The 19,626-nt window shown below is 36.0% G+C and overlaps 1 protein-coding gene across 1 annotated transcript in view; it reads left to right on the forward strand.

The window, feature by feature from the left end:
* Positions 1-19,626, forward strand: part of LanA (laminin subunit alpha) — a 1,191,635-nt gene that overhangs the window by 94,609 nt on the left and 1,077,400 nt on the right. The window contains exon 4 of the mRNA XM_090391815.1: positions 13,679-13,892. Within this exon, the coding sequence (XP_090247941.1) occupies positions 13,679-13,892 (214 nt within the window). The remainder of the gene's footprint in view (positions 1-13,678; positions 13,893-19,626) is intronic.

Raw genomic sequence — 19,626 nt, forward strand, 5'->3', positions numbered from 1 at the left:
TAAACAAGACTGTTGGTTATGAAAATCACTAAATCTCTCTTCGAACTCACTTCGCAACACCACTAATTTTATAGCGTATTCATCAAGACATGAACAGTTGGACTCAGTGAGAAGCTGAAAATGAGTTAAGTCTTTTTTTGTGAATTTTGCCTCCCAAAATTTGAGCTTGGCCACAAATAGTTTGATGTGATCAAACAGAGTGTACACCAGTTGAACTTTGGATTGTAGCCTCGTATTTAGGTCATTCATATGCAACGAGATGTCGGTCACAAAGGCAAAGTCTGTCATCCACTTTGGATCATTGAATTCCGCAATTGGCTTCCCTTTGGTTTGCCACAACCGCTGTATTTCGCTCCTTAAGTCAAATACTCTTTTAAGAACCTTCCCTCTGCTCAACCAACACACACATTACTATAATAAACCACATTGCCATGATCCACTTCACACTCTTGGGTCAAAAACTCTTGGAATTGACGATGATTCAATCCTCTTGCCCTAATAATGTTGACAACAGTAACAATAACTTTAATGTCACTCAAATTCAATAGTTTTTGCACACAAATTCTCCTGGTGGATTAAACAGTGGTAATGGACGAAATCTTTTCCTTCTCATTCCAATACTTTCCACAGCAGTGCAACAAACCCTTCGTTCTTTCCCACCACACCAGGAGCACCATCAGTTACCACACCCTTTAAGTTGGTTAAGCTGAGGTCGAAACGCTGGACCATTTTCTTGGTGGCTTCAAGAATATCAGTGCCTTTCATCGTTCCCTTCATAGGTATGAGCAATAGCAGTTCTTCTGTCACAGTGAATTGTTGATCAATGCCACGGACAAAGGTAGCCAGTTGTGCTGTATCCTTCACATCTGTGCCCTCATCTAAAGCAAGTGATTATGACGTAAATTCGGATGACCATTTTTTAAAGTTCCTTCAATGTCATTGGCAAGTTCTTCAACATGTCGTGCTACAGTTACCCCAGACAAACTTGGTTTTTTAAACACTTCCTTATTATTTGGGCACAGAATTTCTCCAGCAGTGATGAGACTCTTTCACAAACTCACCATCCAAGAAGGTTTTTGATTTTTTAGTGATTTTTTCAGCTATTACATAACTTACTTTGATGCTCTCTTCCCTCTGCATTTTAAACGTACCCTGCTGGCATTGTAAATCAACTTGGAGATGGCTCACTTTGTCACATGACGCTGCCCTTGAAGGTGATCAAAATTGGATGCATGCTTTGTCTCATAGTGTTGATTTTTAATGTATACTTTTGATACTGACACTGACTCATGACAAATTAAACACACTGACTTATCGTTGAGTGGCACAAAAAAGTACAAATTGGTCCACTTTTCATTAAAAACCCAACAAGAATCACTTGATTTACTCTTTTTACTCGCAGATGCCATAATGATGGAAGGTGAACACAAAAAATGATTCAAAATGACTGTTAATAGTTATTATCCACTGAGTATGTCTCACTCTAATGGAAAAAGTCTGGCAATATAAAACCACAATAAGCTATGGCTGATGCGATGAGCCTGCGTGCGCTTGCACACAAATATCACACTGTTCACGACTGACTGACTGTGGATGAGATCCTCTTGTATTTATATGAAATGACGAAGTGTTGAGAACCTTCGAGATGTATCTGGAAGGCACTAGACAGTGCACTCGAACAAACTGCTGCATCAGCCATCTATCTGCTATGTTAGTACTAGTACTTAAGTATCGCTTGTTGCTTGTAGATGGCTGAAGAAGTATGTCTATTTAATATTTATTTTTATAGGATTTTATGTTAAGTATCAAATGCACAGCATTCCTTGTGAATATGGAAAGCATCTTACAATTCTAAATACTGCAGTATAGCTTAGTGGCCCTCAGGCTTCATTGAAATTATTTTTTATCACTTTTTAATGTTAAGTAGTTATTTTTTCAAAATGGCCGGCAGGCCATGGCAGAGAGCTCCGCGGGCCACAGTAGCATGCAGGCCATGCGTTGAAGACCCCTGCTGTAGAGGAAGGATAAAGACTCAGTTACACTCATATTCACAGAAATTGCATCGCCTGCTGTGACCATGTTTTTTTGGTAATTAAATTTGAATGCCTGTTTGAAAAGGGATAATAATATAATAATTGCAGGTGTAGGCTTCTGTGGTTAATTGGTTCAAAAGATATATTTCAGTGATTACACGACATTTTTTTATTATTCAGTTATATAAAACACTGAAATAATAGTTCCCGACAAGTTTCATAAATCGTAGGATTTACATCTTCAGGGGGTAAATAGTATAACTTAAAGTTTAAACAAGAGAATTAATAAATACAAATCATAACCGTCTGGCTATTCATAAAATTCAAATAACAGAATGCAGATATATAACGTTATTGACGTTGAACAATAACACGTGACATCGTCCAGTATTGTTCAACATCAATAACGCTATATATCTGCATTCTGTTATTTGAGTTTTATGAATAGCCAGACGGTTATGATTTGTATTTATTATTTCTCTTGTTTAAACTTTAAGTTATACTATTTACCCCCTGAAGATGTAAATCCTATGATTTACGAAACTTGTCGGGAACTATTATTTCAATGTTTTATATAACTGAATAATAAAAAAATGTGTAATCACCGAAATATATCTTTTGAATATAATAATTGTCACAAATAATGAAGAAGGTAATATAACATTTATATTTTTGATTAATATTTGACTTATTTTTTAGTACAAGATGTGACATAATTTGGAAATGACACACAAACTTGACGAATTTGCAAATTTTTCAAAATGGAGTGGACAGTGATATTTTCACTGGGAAAAACAAATACTGGTATCAAAATTTAGTTCAGCTACACTCTTTTACTAACATTCTAAGCTAAAAATTCACTTTATAGCAGGGCATTGATAAAATCAATTTCCTGGTGAATGCAACTGTTAATTCACAGTTCCATACCCTTATAATGGTTTTTGGAGCTTCTGAAGTGTTTTCAGCTTCTTCTGGTGTATTTCAGTCTCCATTTGGTACCACAAATTCTCAATGGGGTTGAGATCTGGGCTGTTTCCTGGCCACAGTAGTCTCTAAGTTGAGTATTCATTGAGCCACTTATTAACCTGGGACAAAAACTAAAGCTTTTTTAAGTACTAAACTCAATTTGTATGGTACATTTTAGGGTTATAGTAGCATTACCTAGAACAAAAAGTGTAAGGGGCAGAGTCATCCTGAAAGATGCAGTTTATCATTATGGTAAAGTGGCCTCTGATTCTTCTTCTAAAATTTTCTGGTGCACTAATGCATTCACTGAACCTTTTGTGAAATGCAAGTGACCAACATCATGATATGATATGCAGCCCCAGATCATCTGATTGGCTAAGAATTTGACTGTTTACACCAGACAATCTGGGTTGAATATTTCTCCTGATCATCTTCGAACTGTCTGTCTGTTGTCATAGCCCTGAGGGTTAAACTTTTTCTCTTCAGAAAAAATGACTCTTTTTTACTGATCAGGGGTCCATTTGGCATGCTCTTTGCACCAATTTAATTGAGCCAATCTCATTTTTTTGGTTAACCAGGGCTTTGTTTTAGGGTGCCTGGTTATTAGTCCCTGTCAAATTAGTTTTCTCCTGACAGTTACAGAGATAACCACAACTCCCAATTGTTCTTCCCAGTTCTCTAGATGACGTGATTTTTGAGGCAGAGCTGCTTTAGAACTCAATCTCGGCATGGTGTAAACCAGGGGTGGCCAACTTTTTACATTCCATGCTCCAGTTTTTTCATGTAAAAGTTCATATGCACCATACAACTCTTGCATCCTTAAAAACTCCCAGTAAAATATGTTAATATAGGCATATTTAATATAGACATGCTATATTAATATGTTGATTTAATATAGAAATGAGATTTCTATATTAAATCAACATATTAATATAGCATGTCTATGTTGATTTAATATAGAAATGAGATTCTCTCTCTCTCTGTAACTCAGACCCAAGCATTAGTCTCAGTTTTTCCTTCTGTTTTAGTCTGATGTTGTGTTTTATTATTACCATTACCTAAGACCCCATGGAGTTAAAGACACTCATCTGGGAGGTCCTTTTATCTCTCTCTCTCACACACACACACACACACACACACACACACACACACACACACACACACACACACACACACACACACACACACACACACACACACACACACACACAGCTCATCATATCATGCTTTAAACACTCAAATTCTCTGCAGACACCACACTCACATGCAAGACATTCCAATCATTAACAACTCCGCATGAAAAAAGCCTGCTTCTCACTCCCCTACCCACACCCTCTTTATACAGTTTCCAAGGATGACCTTTCATTCTCCCCTGATCTCCCACTATTTTCTGTAGAACCTCTCCAGCATTGATCCTATAACAACCCCTTACCAACTTGTAGGTCTCTATCATATCTCCCCTCTTCCTCCTGTCCACCAGACTCTGCAAGTTACATCTTCTCAATCTTTCCTCATACTCTCGACATTCCAGAGGTTAGAAACCACCTTAGTCAGTCACCTCTGGACCCTTTTCAACATCTCTTCATCCTTCTGAAAACCAGGTGACCGAATCTGGGCACAATAGTCCATGTGTGGCCTAATCAAAGCCTTATACAATGGAACAAGAATCTCCTTACTTCTACAACTCAGTGTTCTCCTCATCATTCCCAGAAACCTTTGTGTTGTCTTCAGTTTTCGCTGTGTCCCCTAAATTTCAGATTCTTATCCGATATCATCCCCAGATCTCTTATTTCCAGATATTCTCTTATTTCTATTTTTAGTGTCTATTAAGATCATGTCTTTTATTATGTAAGAAAGTGTTTTCACAAACAATGCACAATGGTTTGCCTGACAGATTCACTATAAATAAGAACTAATTTTTTGCACTGTTCATTGAATTCACGTCGACTATCACCTTCTGTTTTTTTTTTGTTCATTTTCTCTTGCACTGTGATTGGTAACTGAATGTAAAAACAAAGCTTAATTTTTGAAAAAGTACAAACTACAAATGCTCACAAATGACGAACAAAGCACAAATATTTAGCACAGGAGTATCAGTTGTAAACTGACTGACTGACAAAAATCTGTGGCTCACCACTGTTGCTAACATTTGATCCCAAGATGCCAAGCATTAGCAACAGCATTAGCCCCGCTGTTGCTAATGCTTCAGTTAACAACAGCAACAAGTGAATGTGCAAAAGATGTGCACAAAACAATAAAATCACTAAAAATAATTACTAATTTTTAGTTTTTTTTCTACAAATCAGTTTTTGGTTAATACTTTTTGCATAAATAAGTTTACTTTTTTATTATTATCATTTTGGTCCAATGCACCACTGTTGTAAACAGTGGTACATTGGACCAAAATACATCCCTGGTGTAAACGGTGGCTTTCTTCCTGTACCGTTCTTCCTTTCAGCAGATCTGGTTTCCTTCACTTTCGATAGTAGCTGCACACAGTAGATTGCAATAGGACACCCTTTTAACTATTTCATGAGAGGAATAGCCTTCTCTATCCAAAGTTTGAATCACACTTTTTCTGTGAGATGTTAACTGTATATAATTAGCGATAGCGATCTCAGCACAAAAGTGAGAAAACTAGCTCTTGCTGTCAATTTATAGCATAAAAAATTCTAACACAATAGCAGCAATATGATAAACCAATGAAAATGACCATTTAACTATTAAAAACTATATTTATTTGCATGTTAGTGTTGCAGTTTCTATGAACATTATTATTATTAATGATATTATTACAGGCAACAAAGTCAAGGCGTCCTTAGACTCATTGAGGGAGGCCCTAAACATCATGTCAACAACTATTCAGCATTCACACAATATCTATCATACTTTGCTTTGAACTTATTCACAGTCATGGCCACCCACAACAGACTCTGACAGTTTATTCCACTCATTCACCATTCTCCAAGTAAAAAACCTAGTTCTGACAATCTTGCTAATCACTCTTGCTCAGTTTTCATGGATGGCCCCTAGTTCTCCCACCACCAGACCTGTTCTGAAAAATTTCCTCTGAATTAATCTTGTGAAAACCCTCAGTAATTTGAATGTCTCAAACATATTACCCTTTTCCATCTATCAACCAATTTCTGTAGCCCACAAATCTTCAACTTGTTCTTGTAAGGTTTGTCCCATAGACCAGCTACCATCTTGGTCACTTGCCTCTGGATCCTCTCTACCTCCTCCCCATCACCAAGAAACCCTGGTGCCCAGATCTGCCCACAGTAGTCAAGATGGGGGTCTTATCAAGGCTCGATAAAGAGGAACAATAACCTGCTTGTCTTTGCTCATCAAAGTATTCTTCAGTAACCAAGTGATATCTTATGAGCCTGATTTAACCAATTTTGCTATGTGTCCCCATAAACTTCAATTCCCTATCCACCAACACCCCAAGTCTCTGGTTTTGTCAGTTTCTTGGGGTACAATTCCACTTATGTAGTATACTGCTCATAATCTTTTCTCCCCAAAATGCATAACATTACACTTTGCCACATTAAACTAGCATCCATTCTCCTTAATCCAGTCTGCCAATCTATCCAAATCATCCTGCAAAATTTTGACCTCATGTGTATTCATTATTGCTCTACCCAACTTGGCATCATTGGCAAATAACTGAACAGTTCCTCTCAGATCCTTTTCTATATCATTAATGTACAAATTAAATAGCCCAAGAACAGAACAGAATGGCTCACCACTAGTCACAGGCCTTCTTTTGGACTCTACTCCTGAATAAACTATTCTCTGATATCTCTCCATCAACCGCCCTCCTATCCATCTCCCCAACCCATTAACCCTATCCAATTCAGCCATCACTGTATTATAAAATGTGAGCAAGTTACTGAGGCATGATCTACCCTTCACAAAACCATGCTCCCCCCCCCCCATATAGTATCCCATTTCCATCTATCCATTCCTGTATTTTGCTCTTGAGCAACTTCTCCAGTACCTTGACAACGACTCCTGATATGCTGATCAGTCGGTAATTTGCAACAGCAGTTTTGGAGCCTCCTTTATGTGATGGAACTATTTTCTCCTCTTTCCACCCCTTCAGGATTAACCCAGAGCTGAGACTTAAATTAAACAATATGGTCAAGGACACTGACAATTCCTTTGCCACTTCACGTAAGGCTCGAGCTGCTATACCATCCACTTCCACAGATGTATTCACATTAAGGTTCTGTAATATGCTATTCATCTCCATTTCATTCACCTCAGTTCCTGTATAAGCCATCGGTTCACTCATTCCTGCAATTTCACTGCCTGGATGGTGTACTCTTGCAAAGTGCTCACTTAGTAATTCTACTATTTCGACTTATTCAGTTACCTCCCTACCATTGGCATTCCTTAAAATCATTCTGCTGTATACAGTTTTTCTTTTACTTGCAGCATATTGAAAGAAGAGCTGTTTGGGATTCTCTCTAGCCTGTGTTGCTAACTTCCTTTCACAATATGCTTTTGCATTTCTTACCCTTCTGGCATGTGCCTGCAGGTCACCTTTCTCCTTAAATTCCCTCCACAATTGTTTCTTTTTTTGCAGCTCAAGCTTAATGGTGTTATTCATCCATTTAACTTCCACTTTGTTTACTTAGCCACCTCTCAGGCCAAGACCATATGATTATTCTCACCAACTGATGGCAATTTGGTCATATTCGTTACAGTCAAATTCTTAGTTGCAATTACTAGATCGAGCACTCTCGAACCCCTAGTATATTCCATCACATGCTGTCTCAGGTAATTATCCCTTAGTATCTGTGTAAATGCCATTTCTTTATTCCCATGTATCCTCTCCTCTTCCAGTCTATGTTACCATAGTTGAAATCCCCCATAATAATTACCTGTCCTCCACTCATTGAGTCTATTTTCCGTTGCATACTATCTCCATCATCTATTCCATCCCCTGGTCTATAGCAGCACCCAACTGCATATTTTGTTCTGCTGGCCTCAATCTCACACCAGATAGCCTCAAATGTGCTATTTTCACTATCCTGCAGTTGGACTTCTATTCTCTTTGGCTGCAGTTCATCAGCTATCATCAATCCTTCCCCCATTCTTTTCTCTCTGTCTTTCCTGAACACACTACACCTTTCACATTCTATCCCACTAACTATATCATCTTCTAAACATACAAACTTATTGTTTTAATACTGACCATATTGTAATGCTTACAAATATCTTACATTCTTTGCCTACCAGTTTCGCTAGCAAACTGTCTAGCTTTTTCAAGGCGTTGACGGAAAAGCATAAAAGACTTGTAAATGCAAATTGAAAGGAACATAAAAACGTTGCAAACAATCTAGTAGCTAAGGTTACATGTTCGCGTGACAGAGACTGAGAGGACTTATTGTTCATATTCATTATCACGCATATGTGTTTGTTGTAAACGCGTAATGTGATTACTGGCTAGCTGTAGTTCAGATGGATTTAGACAGAGGATCAGGTTTTTCCACTAACTGTTCAGAATAGTACCCTGATTTCTGTTGAGGTTTCCGCCAGTTATTAAAACTATTGTGGCTTCCTTGAATAAACGATGTCTATAGTCATCATCCAAATATGGCATGGAGCTGTTTTGCCACTCTATCATGTGGTTAGACGTACAGGAATGATGTGCTAAGCTGGAAGAAATACTTCTGTTGTGGTTTACATCACCAACATGTTCTTTTTGTCTGATCTCTAAACTCTGTGAAGTTTGTCCGATATAGGCAAGACTACAGGAGCAAGGAATGTAATATAATCCTGAATATTTGTAGAATGGCACCATATCTTTCGGGGATCCTAAAACCTGTCTGATGCTGGTGGTTTTCAATTTCTTATCAAATAGCCAGAATACTAAGAGCTTACAACATCAGAGTGGTCTTCAAACCAACCACTAACATCAGACAGGTTTTAAGATCTCCAAAAGATAAGGTGCCATTTTACGAATATCCAGGAGTACATTACATTCCTTGCTCCTGTTGTCTTGCCTACATCGGACAAACTTCACGGAGTTTAGAGATCAGACAAAAAAGAACATATTGGTGATGTAAACCACAACAGAAGTATTTCTTCCTGTTAGCACATCATTTCTGTACGTCTAACCACACGATAGAGTGGCAAAACAGCTCCATGGCATATTTGGATGATGACCACAGACATTGTTTATTCAAGGACGCCACAATAGTTTTAATAACCGGTGGAAACCTCAACAGAAATCAGGGTACTATTCTGAACAGTTCGTGGAAAAACCTGATCCTCTCTCTAAATCCATCTGAACTACATCTAGCCAGTAATCACATTGCGCGTTTACAACAAACACGCATGCGTGATAATGAATAAGAACAATAAGTCCTCTTAGTCTCTGTCACGTGAACATGTATCCTTAGCTACTAGATTGTTTACAACGTTTTTATGTTCCTTTCAATTTGCATTTACTAGTTTTTTATGCTTTTCCGTCAACGCCTTGAAAAAGCTAGACAGTTTGCTAGCGAAACTGGTAGGCATAGAATGTAAGATGTTTGTACACATTATAATATGGTCAGTATTAAAACAATAAGTTTGTATGTTTAATTTTCAAATGACCAAATATGTTTAATTTATATTATTTTCTGTTAGCCATGTCTCACTAATGCCATAACCTTTGGCCGGGATGAGCTAATCAAGGCCAAAAATTTCTCCTGCTTGTTCTTATTGCTCCTTGTATTAGTGTATATGAGAGTGTATATAAGAAAGATATAGAAGACATTTTCTGTATGTGACAGGATAGGAGAGAGAACAAGGGAGTTCTCTCTCATCCTCACCAGAAAGTTGGGTGAGAGTGTTGTTTGTGATGTCCTGAAGATTAGATTCTTTGTTTGTCAAGTGGGTAATGAATGGAATGGGTTGCTGAAGGCATTTGCAAATGCTTTGTGTCACTGAAAGAGAGGCACAATTATCACTCTGTGAATAATTGTTAGTAGTATCCTCCTACAATACGTTTCTAGAACCATGGAGATACCTGTTTGTTAATAATAATAATAATAATAATAATATTCCCTTAGGCCCACAATTATCCTTGCATGTTTTAATGCGCATTCTCTTTGGATTCAAGATCTGTGAAATTGCATTTAATATATTTTATTATTCCCATTATTATACTAACTTGCCTTAATAGTTTGTGCACATACACACTAACCTGCATCTTCCCCTCCAGTTGAAAATGCAAAATTATTAAGGTCTGATTTTTTTTACTTCTACTTTCTCTTTCTCTCTCTCTCTCTCATGGAACAACACTTTCTCCTGCCACCTATTCTAAATTTGTTCGGGTGTATTTCATCAGTCATATGTCATTTTATCTTTCAGATTCATTCATATCTACAAACCCAGTACACCATTCCTCATGCACAACCAACACATTTATGATTATTATTATTATTGTTATCAGACCTCCACGGAGTCAAAAGACTATTGCAGGAATACACACTTTCATGCACCAAGATCATTGAACCATGCCTTAAACCCTTCATAGTTTCTGCACTTTCAGACAATGCAAAGAATGTGCTCCTCACTCCCTTGCTCACACCCTACTTATACAATTTCCATAGATGGTCTCTTGTGCTGCCCATGGAATTCTATGCTCCTTCCACTCTGAAAAATCTCCTTCATATTAATCTGATAACAATCCCTCACAACTTATACATCCCTCACAACCTATACAACTTATACAGAGGTATGCCACAGACCTCTGTGTCACTCCACTAGTGACATTGCTCTTTTAGAATATTACTCCTAGATCCTCACTTTCTACTCCTTTGGAATTTATCCTGTTGTAAGACCTGTTAAGCAGTTGTGCCAAAGGTGCCATTAATTTACTAAAGTATTCCTTCCAAACATTTAGTGAATAAAGTCCGATTTCTTATTAACATCAAATTTACTTAATTCCTCATATTGCCTCTTCCTTCTTCTTCTATTCCCAATTTCTGCAAGTTGCATTCCCTAAATCTCTCCTCATATCCCACGTTTTCTAGACTTGAAACTGACTTAGTGCAGCTTCTCTGAACCCGCTCTAATATAATACTCATCCCCTTCAAAACTAGGTGATGAAATTTACAGAGAGTAATCCATATGCAGCCTGATCAAGTCCATATACAAGGGAACCACAACCTCTTTGCTTCTGCTTGTTAAGGTCCTCTTTATCATTGCTGTAATCTGTTGCGATTTTCTTACAATTTTAGTAATCTGATCCCTTAACTTCAAGTCTCTGTCTACCATTACTTTCAGATCTCTTATCTCTTTCACCCCCTTCAAAATTTCTCTGTTAACTGTATACTCCACATCCCATCTTTGCTTACCAAATTTCAAGATCTTTTACTTTTCGACATTAAACTGATTGCTCCGCTCACTTACCAACTTACATAATCCATTGAGATCCTCCTACACCACAACATCTGTTTTTCTTCTCATAGTTTTTTGATTTGTAATCATTGACTGCATATCAACCATTGCATATCTCCATTTAAGCCTGTCTCAGTATCATTAATATACAAATTAAACAATGATGGCCTCAAGACAGACCTCTGTGAGGATGTCACTAGTGGAGTGACATTCCCATAGAGGTATGCCACAGACCTCTGCAGAACTCCACTACTGACATTGCTCTTTTAGTTGCAAGACCTGTTAAGCAGTTCTGCCAAGGGTGCCATTAATTTCCTAATGTATTCCTTCCAAACATGTAGTGAATTGTAAAGTTCAACTTCTTTATTAACATCAAATTAGTACTTAATTCCTCATATGCTTCTTGCTGATTCATTATCAGTCCGTACTCCATCATACCCCCTATACCTGCGCTTCTCATAATGTTTTCCTCACAAAAATGAAATACCTAGTAAACTGCTAATTGAATGCTTCCACAATATACTGCACCAATTACCAATCTCCCATTGTTATCAACATCCTCCTCCCATAGTTATTCTTTCTTCTATTTGCCACATATCAAAAGAACTCACTAAGATTTTTTTTGGCTAGATTGACTAATTTCTGCTCATACTGCACTTTTGATATCATGATCGACTGAGTTTTCTTCCCTGGCATGCTTTTTGTATTCCTCATGCAACTGTGTATTACTAACATTTATTTATTTATTTATTTTTTGCTTCCACAGTACCTTCTTCTTACGCCATATTTCATATTTAATCCTTTTATTTGTTCATTATTCCTACTTTATTTAGGCTTTTCACCTTTGGAATACACTCAGATCTTGTGTTGCAATTAAATAACTCTTGATCCTTGTTCAAGCAGCATCTGTCTCCTTTCTACTCAACTCTTCTTTCCATGCTACAGCTACTAGTAGAGTTCCAAATGTAGTTGGAATTCTATGCTAGTTCATTTGTCTTATTAATTACTGAAAATTTAAATTTCATAATTTTTGTTTCTACTGTGTGTGTGTATATGAGATTCATATACTAATATGCATTTAAGGATTAAAAATAGTGTTTCCCATTTTTATAACTTATTATAATTATAATAATTATTATTGTTATTAATATCCGACCTCCATGGAATCAGACTCATCATGGGAGGTACACACTATTGCACACAATGCTCATCCAACCATGCCTTAAACTGATTCAATGTGTCTACACCCACAACACACACCCAAGCAATGCATTCCACTCACCAAACCATTTTCCATGCAAAGAACCTGCTCCTCACTCCTCTGCTCACACCCTCCTTATATAGTTTCCAGTGATGGCCTCTTGTTCTACTCCCCTCTCCCATTCTATGAAAAATCTCTTCCATGTCAACCTGATAACAACTACTCGCTAGCTGATATGTCTCAATCATATTCCCCTTCCCTCTTTCTCCTATTTATGAGGCTCTGCAACTTACATTCTCTCAACCCGTCCTTGTACTTCACATTCCAAAGATAACTGACTACCTTTGTCTGGACCCTTTCTAACATATCCTCATCACCATGAAAGCCCGGCGACCAAAGCTGTGCATATGAGGCCTGATCAAGGCATTATAGAATGGAATCATAACTTCTCTATTTCTACATGTCTGGTTCGTCTGCATCATTGCCATTATCTGATGTGATATCTTCACAACTTGTGCAATGTGGTACCTGAATTTCAGGTCCTTGTCAAACATCACTGCTAGATCTCTCATTTCCTCTACTTCCATTAAAGTTTCCCCACCAAGTCTATACTTTGCATACCATCGTTGCTTACCAAATTTCAAAACCTTACACTTGGCAACATTGAACTGATAGTTCCACTTACCTGCCCATTCATGCAATCTATTCAAATCCTCTTGTAAGGCATTAACATCAGTCTAAATGTGCATTGCTCTCCCCAGTTTTGTATCATCCACAAACAGCTGGATATCAGTAGTTAAACCCAACCCAATATCATTAACATACAGATTGAACAACAATGACCCCAAAACTCGCCCTGCGGCACACCACTGGTGACCTTTCTCTTTCGAAATACTGCACCCCTTATACAACTTTCTGATACCTATCCGACAGCCACTCATTGATCAATATATTTAAAGCTTTAAAGGATTAAAAGTGAATATAACTATCAGAACATAAGTATAAAAATAATAAAAAAAAAAGATTCAGCTTTGTTAATATATATCTTTAAAGTATTATTATTTTTTTTTTCAAGTATTTTTACAGCATAAAGGATATTAACATTGGTGGCCGCTGTGTATGTAATGGACATGCTGATACGTGTGACATACCTGATCCTAGTGATCCATATAAGTTGTTATGTCGTTGTCAGCATAACACTTGTGGTGCTCAGTGTGAACAATGTTGTACTGGTTTCCTTCAGAAAAGATGGAGGAGAGCTATAGTTGATAGCCCTTTTGTATGTGAACGTAAGTTAAAACATTTATTTGCTTCATATGTTTTATGTAGATTTACATATCACCAAAATTATAAAGAAATTGTTTCTGATAATGACTTGTTGATTTCTGTTAACACTATGAAATCCTGATGAGCCATGAGTAGGACATTCATAATTTAAAAGAAAAAAAAAGATTTCATCTAAAAATTTTAAAAATTATTTTGCAAGACCAAAATTTCCTATTTTGACTACAAGAATTGTTGATACAAATTTGGATAAAATTAAGTATATAAAAGAGTACCATCATTCAGTTTTTAGAATATTTGCATGTAAAGTAATTGTGTAGCAGCCTATTGATAAATATTGTTGAAAGCTTTTTAACTTGTTATACTATATATTAAAGATTCCAAGAAATTATATTCTTGGTTTAGTCCTTTATCCAGGTGTATGCAAACAATATTTACACTTAGATAAAGGATTAAACCAAGAATATAATTTCTTGACATCTTTAATTTATAGTATAACCAAGTGAAAAAAACTTTCAACATCTATCTTCATCCAGAGTCTTTTTTTAATAACAAAGTGTGGCACCTTTTGACTACTTGAATATGGGAAATATATGATTTCTGCATTACTTCAACCTTGGTATCTCTTCTAGGTCTGGCTCCCATTGATGTGCTTTTTCTGAAATGGAAAATTTGCTGAAGTTGTTTCCATGGAGGTGATGCCACTGAAGTGGATGCCTTTCCCTTGGGTATGAGTGGCTCTGCATGGTGGTGGAGTGAGCTTGCCATTGGGCTGAGCCACCATTGAGGGTTTTCCTCAGTAGCAGGGTGGGCTTGTTACTGAGTGGAACTACTGCTGAGTTGAGAGTTCTATGATCCTTCAGGTCACTTGCTGAGATTAGAGTGATCTGGGGGATGGCCTGAGTTTTTGGAAAATTTCCTTTACTTATACAGTGAGAATTAGAGTGATCTCGTAGATTACTCAAAGTTTTTGGAGAGGTATCTCCTGCACCTTAACCTACCTCAATAAGGATTGAAACTGGTCTGGGTAGTGGCCTTTCCCATAGTGCATTGCATTATAGACATCTGAAAAGGTATGTGCCTTGCATTATAGGATTCTAAGGCAATTGATATGAAGTCATTAGCCTCTCTATACAAGCAGCCCAGTCGTGAAGATACTTCATGTGCAAACATTGTTTGCTTACACTTGGACAAAGGATTAAAGAAAGAATATAATTTCTTGGCATCTTTAATTTATTGATAAATAGTAAATAAAGCTGAAAATTAAGTCGGTGTTAATTTTTTTAATAATAAGAAAGTGACATTTAAAATTAAAATACATAACAAGTACCTCAAAATTTATCTATTTGAAGTCCTAGCAGTCTCTGTTTCTTGGAATTTTGCTGCTGCAGCAGATGTAGCAAGCCTCTTATATATTTTTCAGAAAAATGCATCTTTTTTTTTTTAATCTTTTTTCTCTATACATAAACTTGTGAACATTATCATGCTTTATTCCTTTGAAATAGATTTTTATAATTATCATTGATTTTACTGTGTCAGTTTGCAGTTGATCTTTTTTTTTTTTTTTCATGCTCTATAATAAATTCACTAAAGAGTAAACTCTCTCTGCTAAAGCAATGGAACCAAGCATTGTCAAAATAAATTCAATAGTGGTTTCATATTTTCATCAAAAGAAATGTTTTTATTATAAAAGTGCTGGAAAAAATGAGAAAAAAAGAAAAGTAATATTTTTATAATAGAAATAAATGCACACATGACTTACAGTGCTTGTTGCAACATAATACAGTAATCTGCTTATCTGACCTTCAAAACAACAAACCTTCAATTAACCAACCAATGTATGTAACCAGTTTATGGTAGGGCACAATGTAATTGTATTTCACTTATCTGACCCTTCAGTTATCAGAATAGTAAGTGGCCTTCACACTGTAGTAGGATAAATAGCAGATTACTGTAACACTCTTTATTTCTGCAAAAGTTATTTGTTTTATAAATGTTACATGAAAACATTTCATCTTGGAAAAATTGGATACTGAAAACAGGACATGTTTGGCATCCTTGAAAGCATGTCTGGATGTGGGACAATTTTTGTGAAAAACTCCTATTCAAAACTGGACAGATGCCCCCCCCCCCACAGCTATGAGTTAAAGTAGAGATATAGAGAAACCTGAGAGTGAATATAGAATGGTATTAACAGTAGTATTGCTTAAGGCTCTGTAATTTATGACTAAGAGTAAAACTGTGATGAAATGGTTAATTTTGTTATCTTTCATATGACTTTTTAGTATAGAATTAATGTTTTTGAAAAACTGCATAATATAAATATGCAGCAGAAAAAAATATTGCTTATAAATAGTGTGAATTGCCTTCCATAATGAATGGAAAGACTTGAAAAACATGGAATTTCACCATTGATATACTAATAAAAAAATTATTTATTGGTAATTCTGGTTTTAGTCCAAGCAAAATGACAACTTGAATTATGACAAAATGTAATAATATATATATATATATATATATATATAAGATTCATAACAGAAAATATGTAGCACTTCCAAGGAGTCCAGAGATGGAGGCTCTCTACACAGCCCACCATTTCCACTACTTAATTTTCCATCTACACACTACACTACTATTCACCATCTACACATTATGTCATTTACCACCTACCAACAGTATTTTATATCTGTTAATTGAATGTGTTTTCTTGGCAAATTTACCTGTATGCATGATGGAAAATTTGAGTTTCTGGAAGTGGGAACTCTGCTACCTCTGTATGAGATTGGCTAACTCTAACTCACATTCAGTTGGAAAATCCATTTAAAGATTCCTCTTGACATGATGAGAATCAGACTCATGTCTTTTCCAGACAAAGGGTGTAATCTCCTATTGTTCTTCTAGTTGTACTATGGAGACAATACGGAAGATTATATTTAAAGAAATGGTCTACATTGATTCTCATCTGATTTTTCTCCTCAACTGGCTCATGTACCATATGTTGTTTATAGTACTAAATAGAGTTGAACAGCCTCTTGCATTTGCTTCCTGTTTTTGATGATCTGATATCCAGCTTGGTGTTATCATTTTTGCTAGTTTTTTGCTAAGGATAATGCAACTTTGTTCTAAATTTTTGTGAGGCATTTGAGTAAAATGACAGTTTTTATTTAGATATATAAATAAATTAATATTTTAAAATAGAATGTGATTAAGTAAAACAGAATATAAATAAATCAAGTGCAAATTAAATTTTTACCAATTAAAATATATTTACATATGTAAATTATTTACAATTAAATTATTTTCAGAAAAGAAAATTTTTCGTTTATCAAATAAAATAATTTTACGATTTTATTTTGGGATTGGAAATAGTCTCAGACTAGATATATAGGCTAGTTTGGTCTTCGACTTGTTGAATTTCAAAACATTGAGTCTTCCCAAACTCTAATTGGCCATATACCAAATTAACTCTGGAATTTTTCTTTGAATGATTGGCTAACTTCTGTTTATATGACACTTTTGCTATCCTTACTAACGAGTCACGTTCCTTGCATGTTCTTTATACTTCTTAAACAACTTGATTATTATCATTTATCTTATCCTACCCAAAATACCTTCTTCCAAATTGTATGCTTAATTCATTATTCCATGAGTATGAGGAAAGATTGAGAAGATGTAAATTGCAGAGTTTGGTGGAGAGGAGGAAGAGGGGAGATATGATAGAGACCTACAAGTTGGTAAGGGGTTATTATAAGATCAATGGTGGAAAAGTTCTACAGAGAATAGTGGGAGATCAGGGGAGAACCAGAGGTCATCCCTGGAAATTGTATTTGTGAGTAAGGGAGTGAGAGGCAGGATTTTTTCATGCATAGTTGTGAATGATTGGAATACCTTGCCTGGGAGTGTGGTGCCTGCAAGGAGCTTGGGTGTGTTTAAGACACGGTATGATGAGATGTGTGTGTGATAAAAGGACCTCCCAGATTCATCTTTGACTCCATGAAGTCTTGGGGTAATAATAATAATGATAATCTTATTTAATCTCATACCTTAAATACATTCAGGCATTGCTGCTGTTAAATAGTTCTTGAGTAGTACCTGAGTAGCACTGATCTCATTTCCATCCAACTTCTCATATTCCCTGGTATATAGCTCCACCTTACACCTGAGCTTACCATAATCATCAGCCTTGTAGTTCTACATCTTTCTTTTCCTCACAGAAGTTCTTGTATGGTTGACTTATCACCTTGGAGATCACTTCATGGTCAATCTCACTACCTTTATTTATATTAACATCTTTTATATTTATTATAAAATATAATAAAATATAATATTATAATATAAAATTAATAAGTTAATATAAATATATTATAATATATTTATAATAACATCTTTTGATGATGTTGTAATGGAGCATCCTTGCATGTCTTCTGTTAGGCACTGCTTAAGTTAGTTGTCACTCAAAAAAATTTGTTTGAAGGTTTTCTGAGATGAAAATTTTGGTTTCTAGTCAGAAATGAGTGAATCTACAAGTAGAAACATACAAGTTACTAAAGGAGTTTTTATAAGATGCATAAGAAATTTTTCAATGCATAAGGATTGAAAGAGAGAGAGCGAGAGAACAACTTGTTACTCCATGGAAGTTGTGTAAGAGTGTGTTTTACAAAGTTATCAGGACTAGGTATTTTGTTTTTTGACAGTGGTGTATGAGTTAGAATAGGTGACTATAGGTGGTCATGAGTGCTTTATCAGTGTATTAGTTTAAGCAGAGATATATTCTTATTTCATGGAGGCATAAGACTTATAGTAGGCGGTCTACCTTAGAAAACACAAAGTCCATCATGCCACTTCTTAAACTTGTTCATCGTCTGCATTCCCACCACCTTCTCAAGCAATGCATTCCATGTTCCTACCACTTTCAATGCAAAACAAACTTACTTCTTACCTCTTATTCCTGCTTCCTTTTCCAACTTTCAGAGTTGGCATTCTTGTACTTGTTTTTTCTGATCATTCAAATATGAAAATTCTTCCCACTGCTTAAATGCCTCAATCAGATAATGCCATCAACCTGTCCTCATAGCCAGTGTTCTCTGGTCTCAATATCATTTTTGTTAATTTCCTTTGTACTCTCTCTCTCTCTACAGTTATTTCATCCTCTTCAAATCCTGGTGAGCAGATCTGAGCACAATAATCCCAGTGTGTCACGATCATGATTTTATACAATGGAAATACCATCTTCTTATCTCTACTAGTTCTCCACCATATGGCAACAGTCTTCTGGATAATTTTCACATCCTTTGCAACATGTTCTTCGAACTTCAAATTTCTGCCTACCATCACTCAAAGATGGTAGGCAGAAATTTGCTTCTTCCACTTTTTTCAGTATAGCAACCACAAGAGAGTATGTGATATCCCATTCGTGGATCCCAAATTTCAAACCTTGCATTTGTATTTAGCTGTTATAAACTTATACACTACTTGGAAAGAAGTCAATAGACACTACCATGGGAAAGGTGCATTGTGCCATCTGACAATTCATTGCCAGACTCAGTTGTGAGTTCTTCATCTGTAAATGAATTTAAGAAGAGATATGATAGATATTGTTTTGCTAGTTTGGGTCTCCTGCGATGAGTCTACTGACTCCATGGAGATACCCATAATAATAATAATAATAAAGTCACATATTTGTAGCCAGTATAAATTGGAGGAATTGCCATTCATTGGCTGAACATGTTGAATATAGCA

The sequence above is a fragment of the Typopeltis vanoorti genome, chromosome 4, assembly GCF_054136105.1.
Source record: "Typopeltis vanoorti isolate ZY-2024b chromosome 4, IOZ_Tvanoo_1.0, whole genome shotgun sequence".
Taxonomy (NCBI): Eukaryota; Metazoa; Arthropoda; class Arachnida; order Uropygi; family Thelyphonidae; genus Typopeltis; species Typopeltis vanoorti.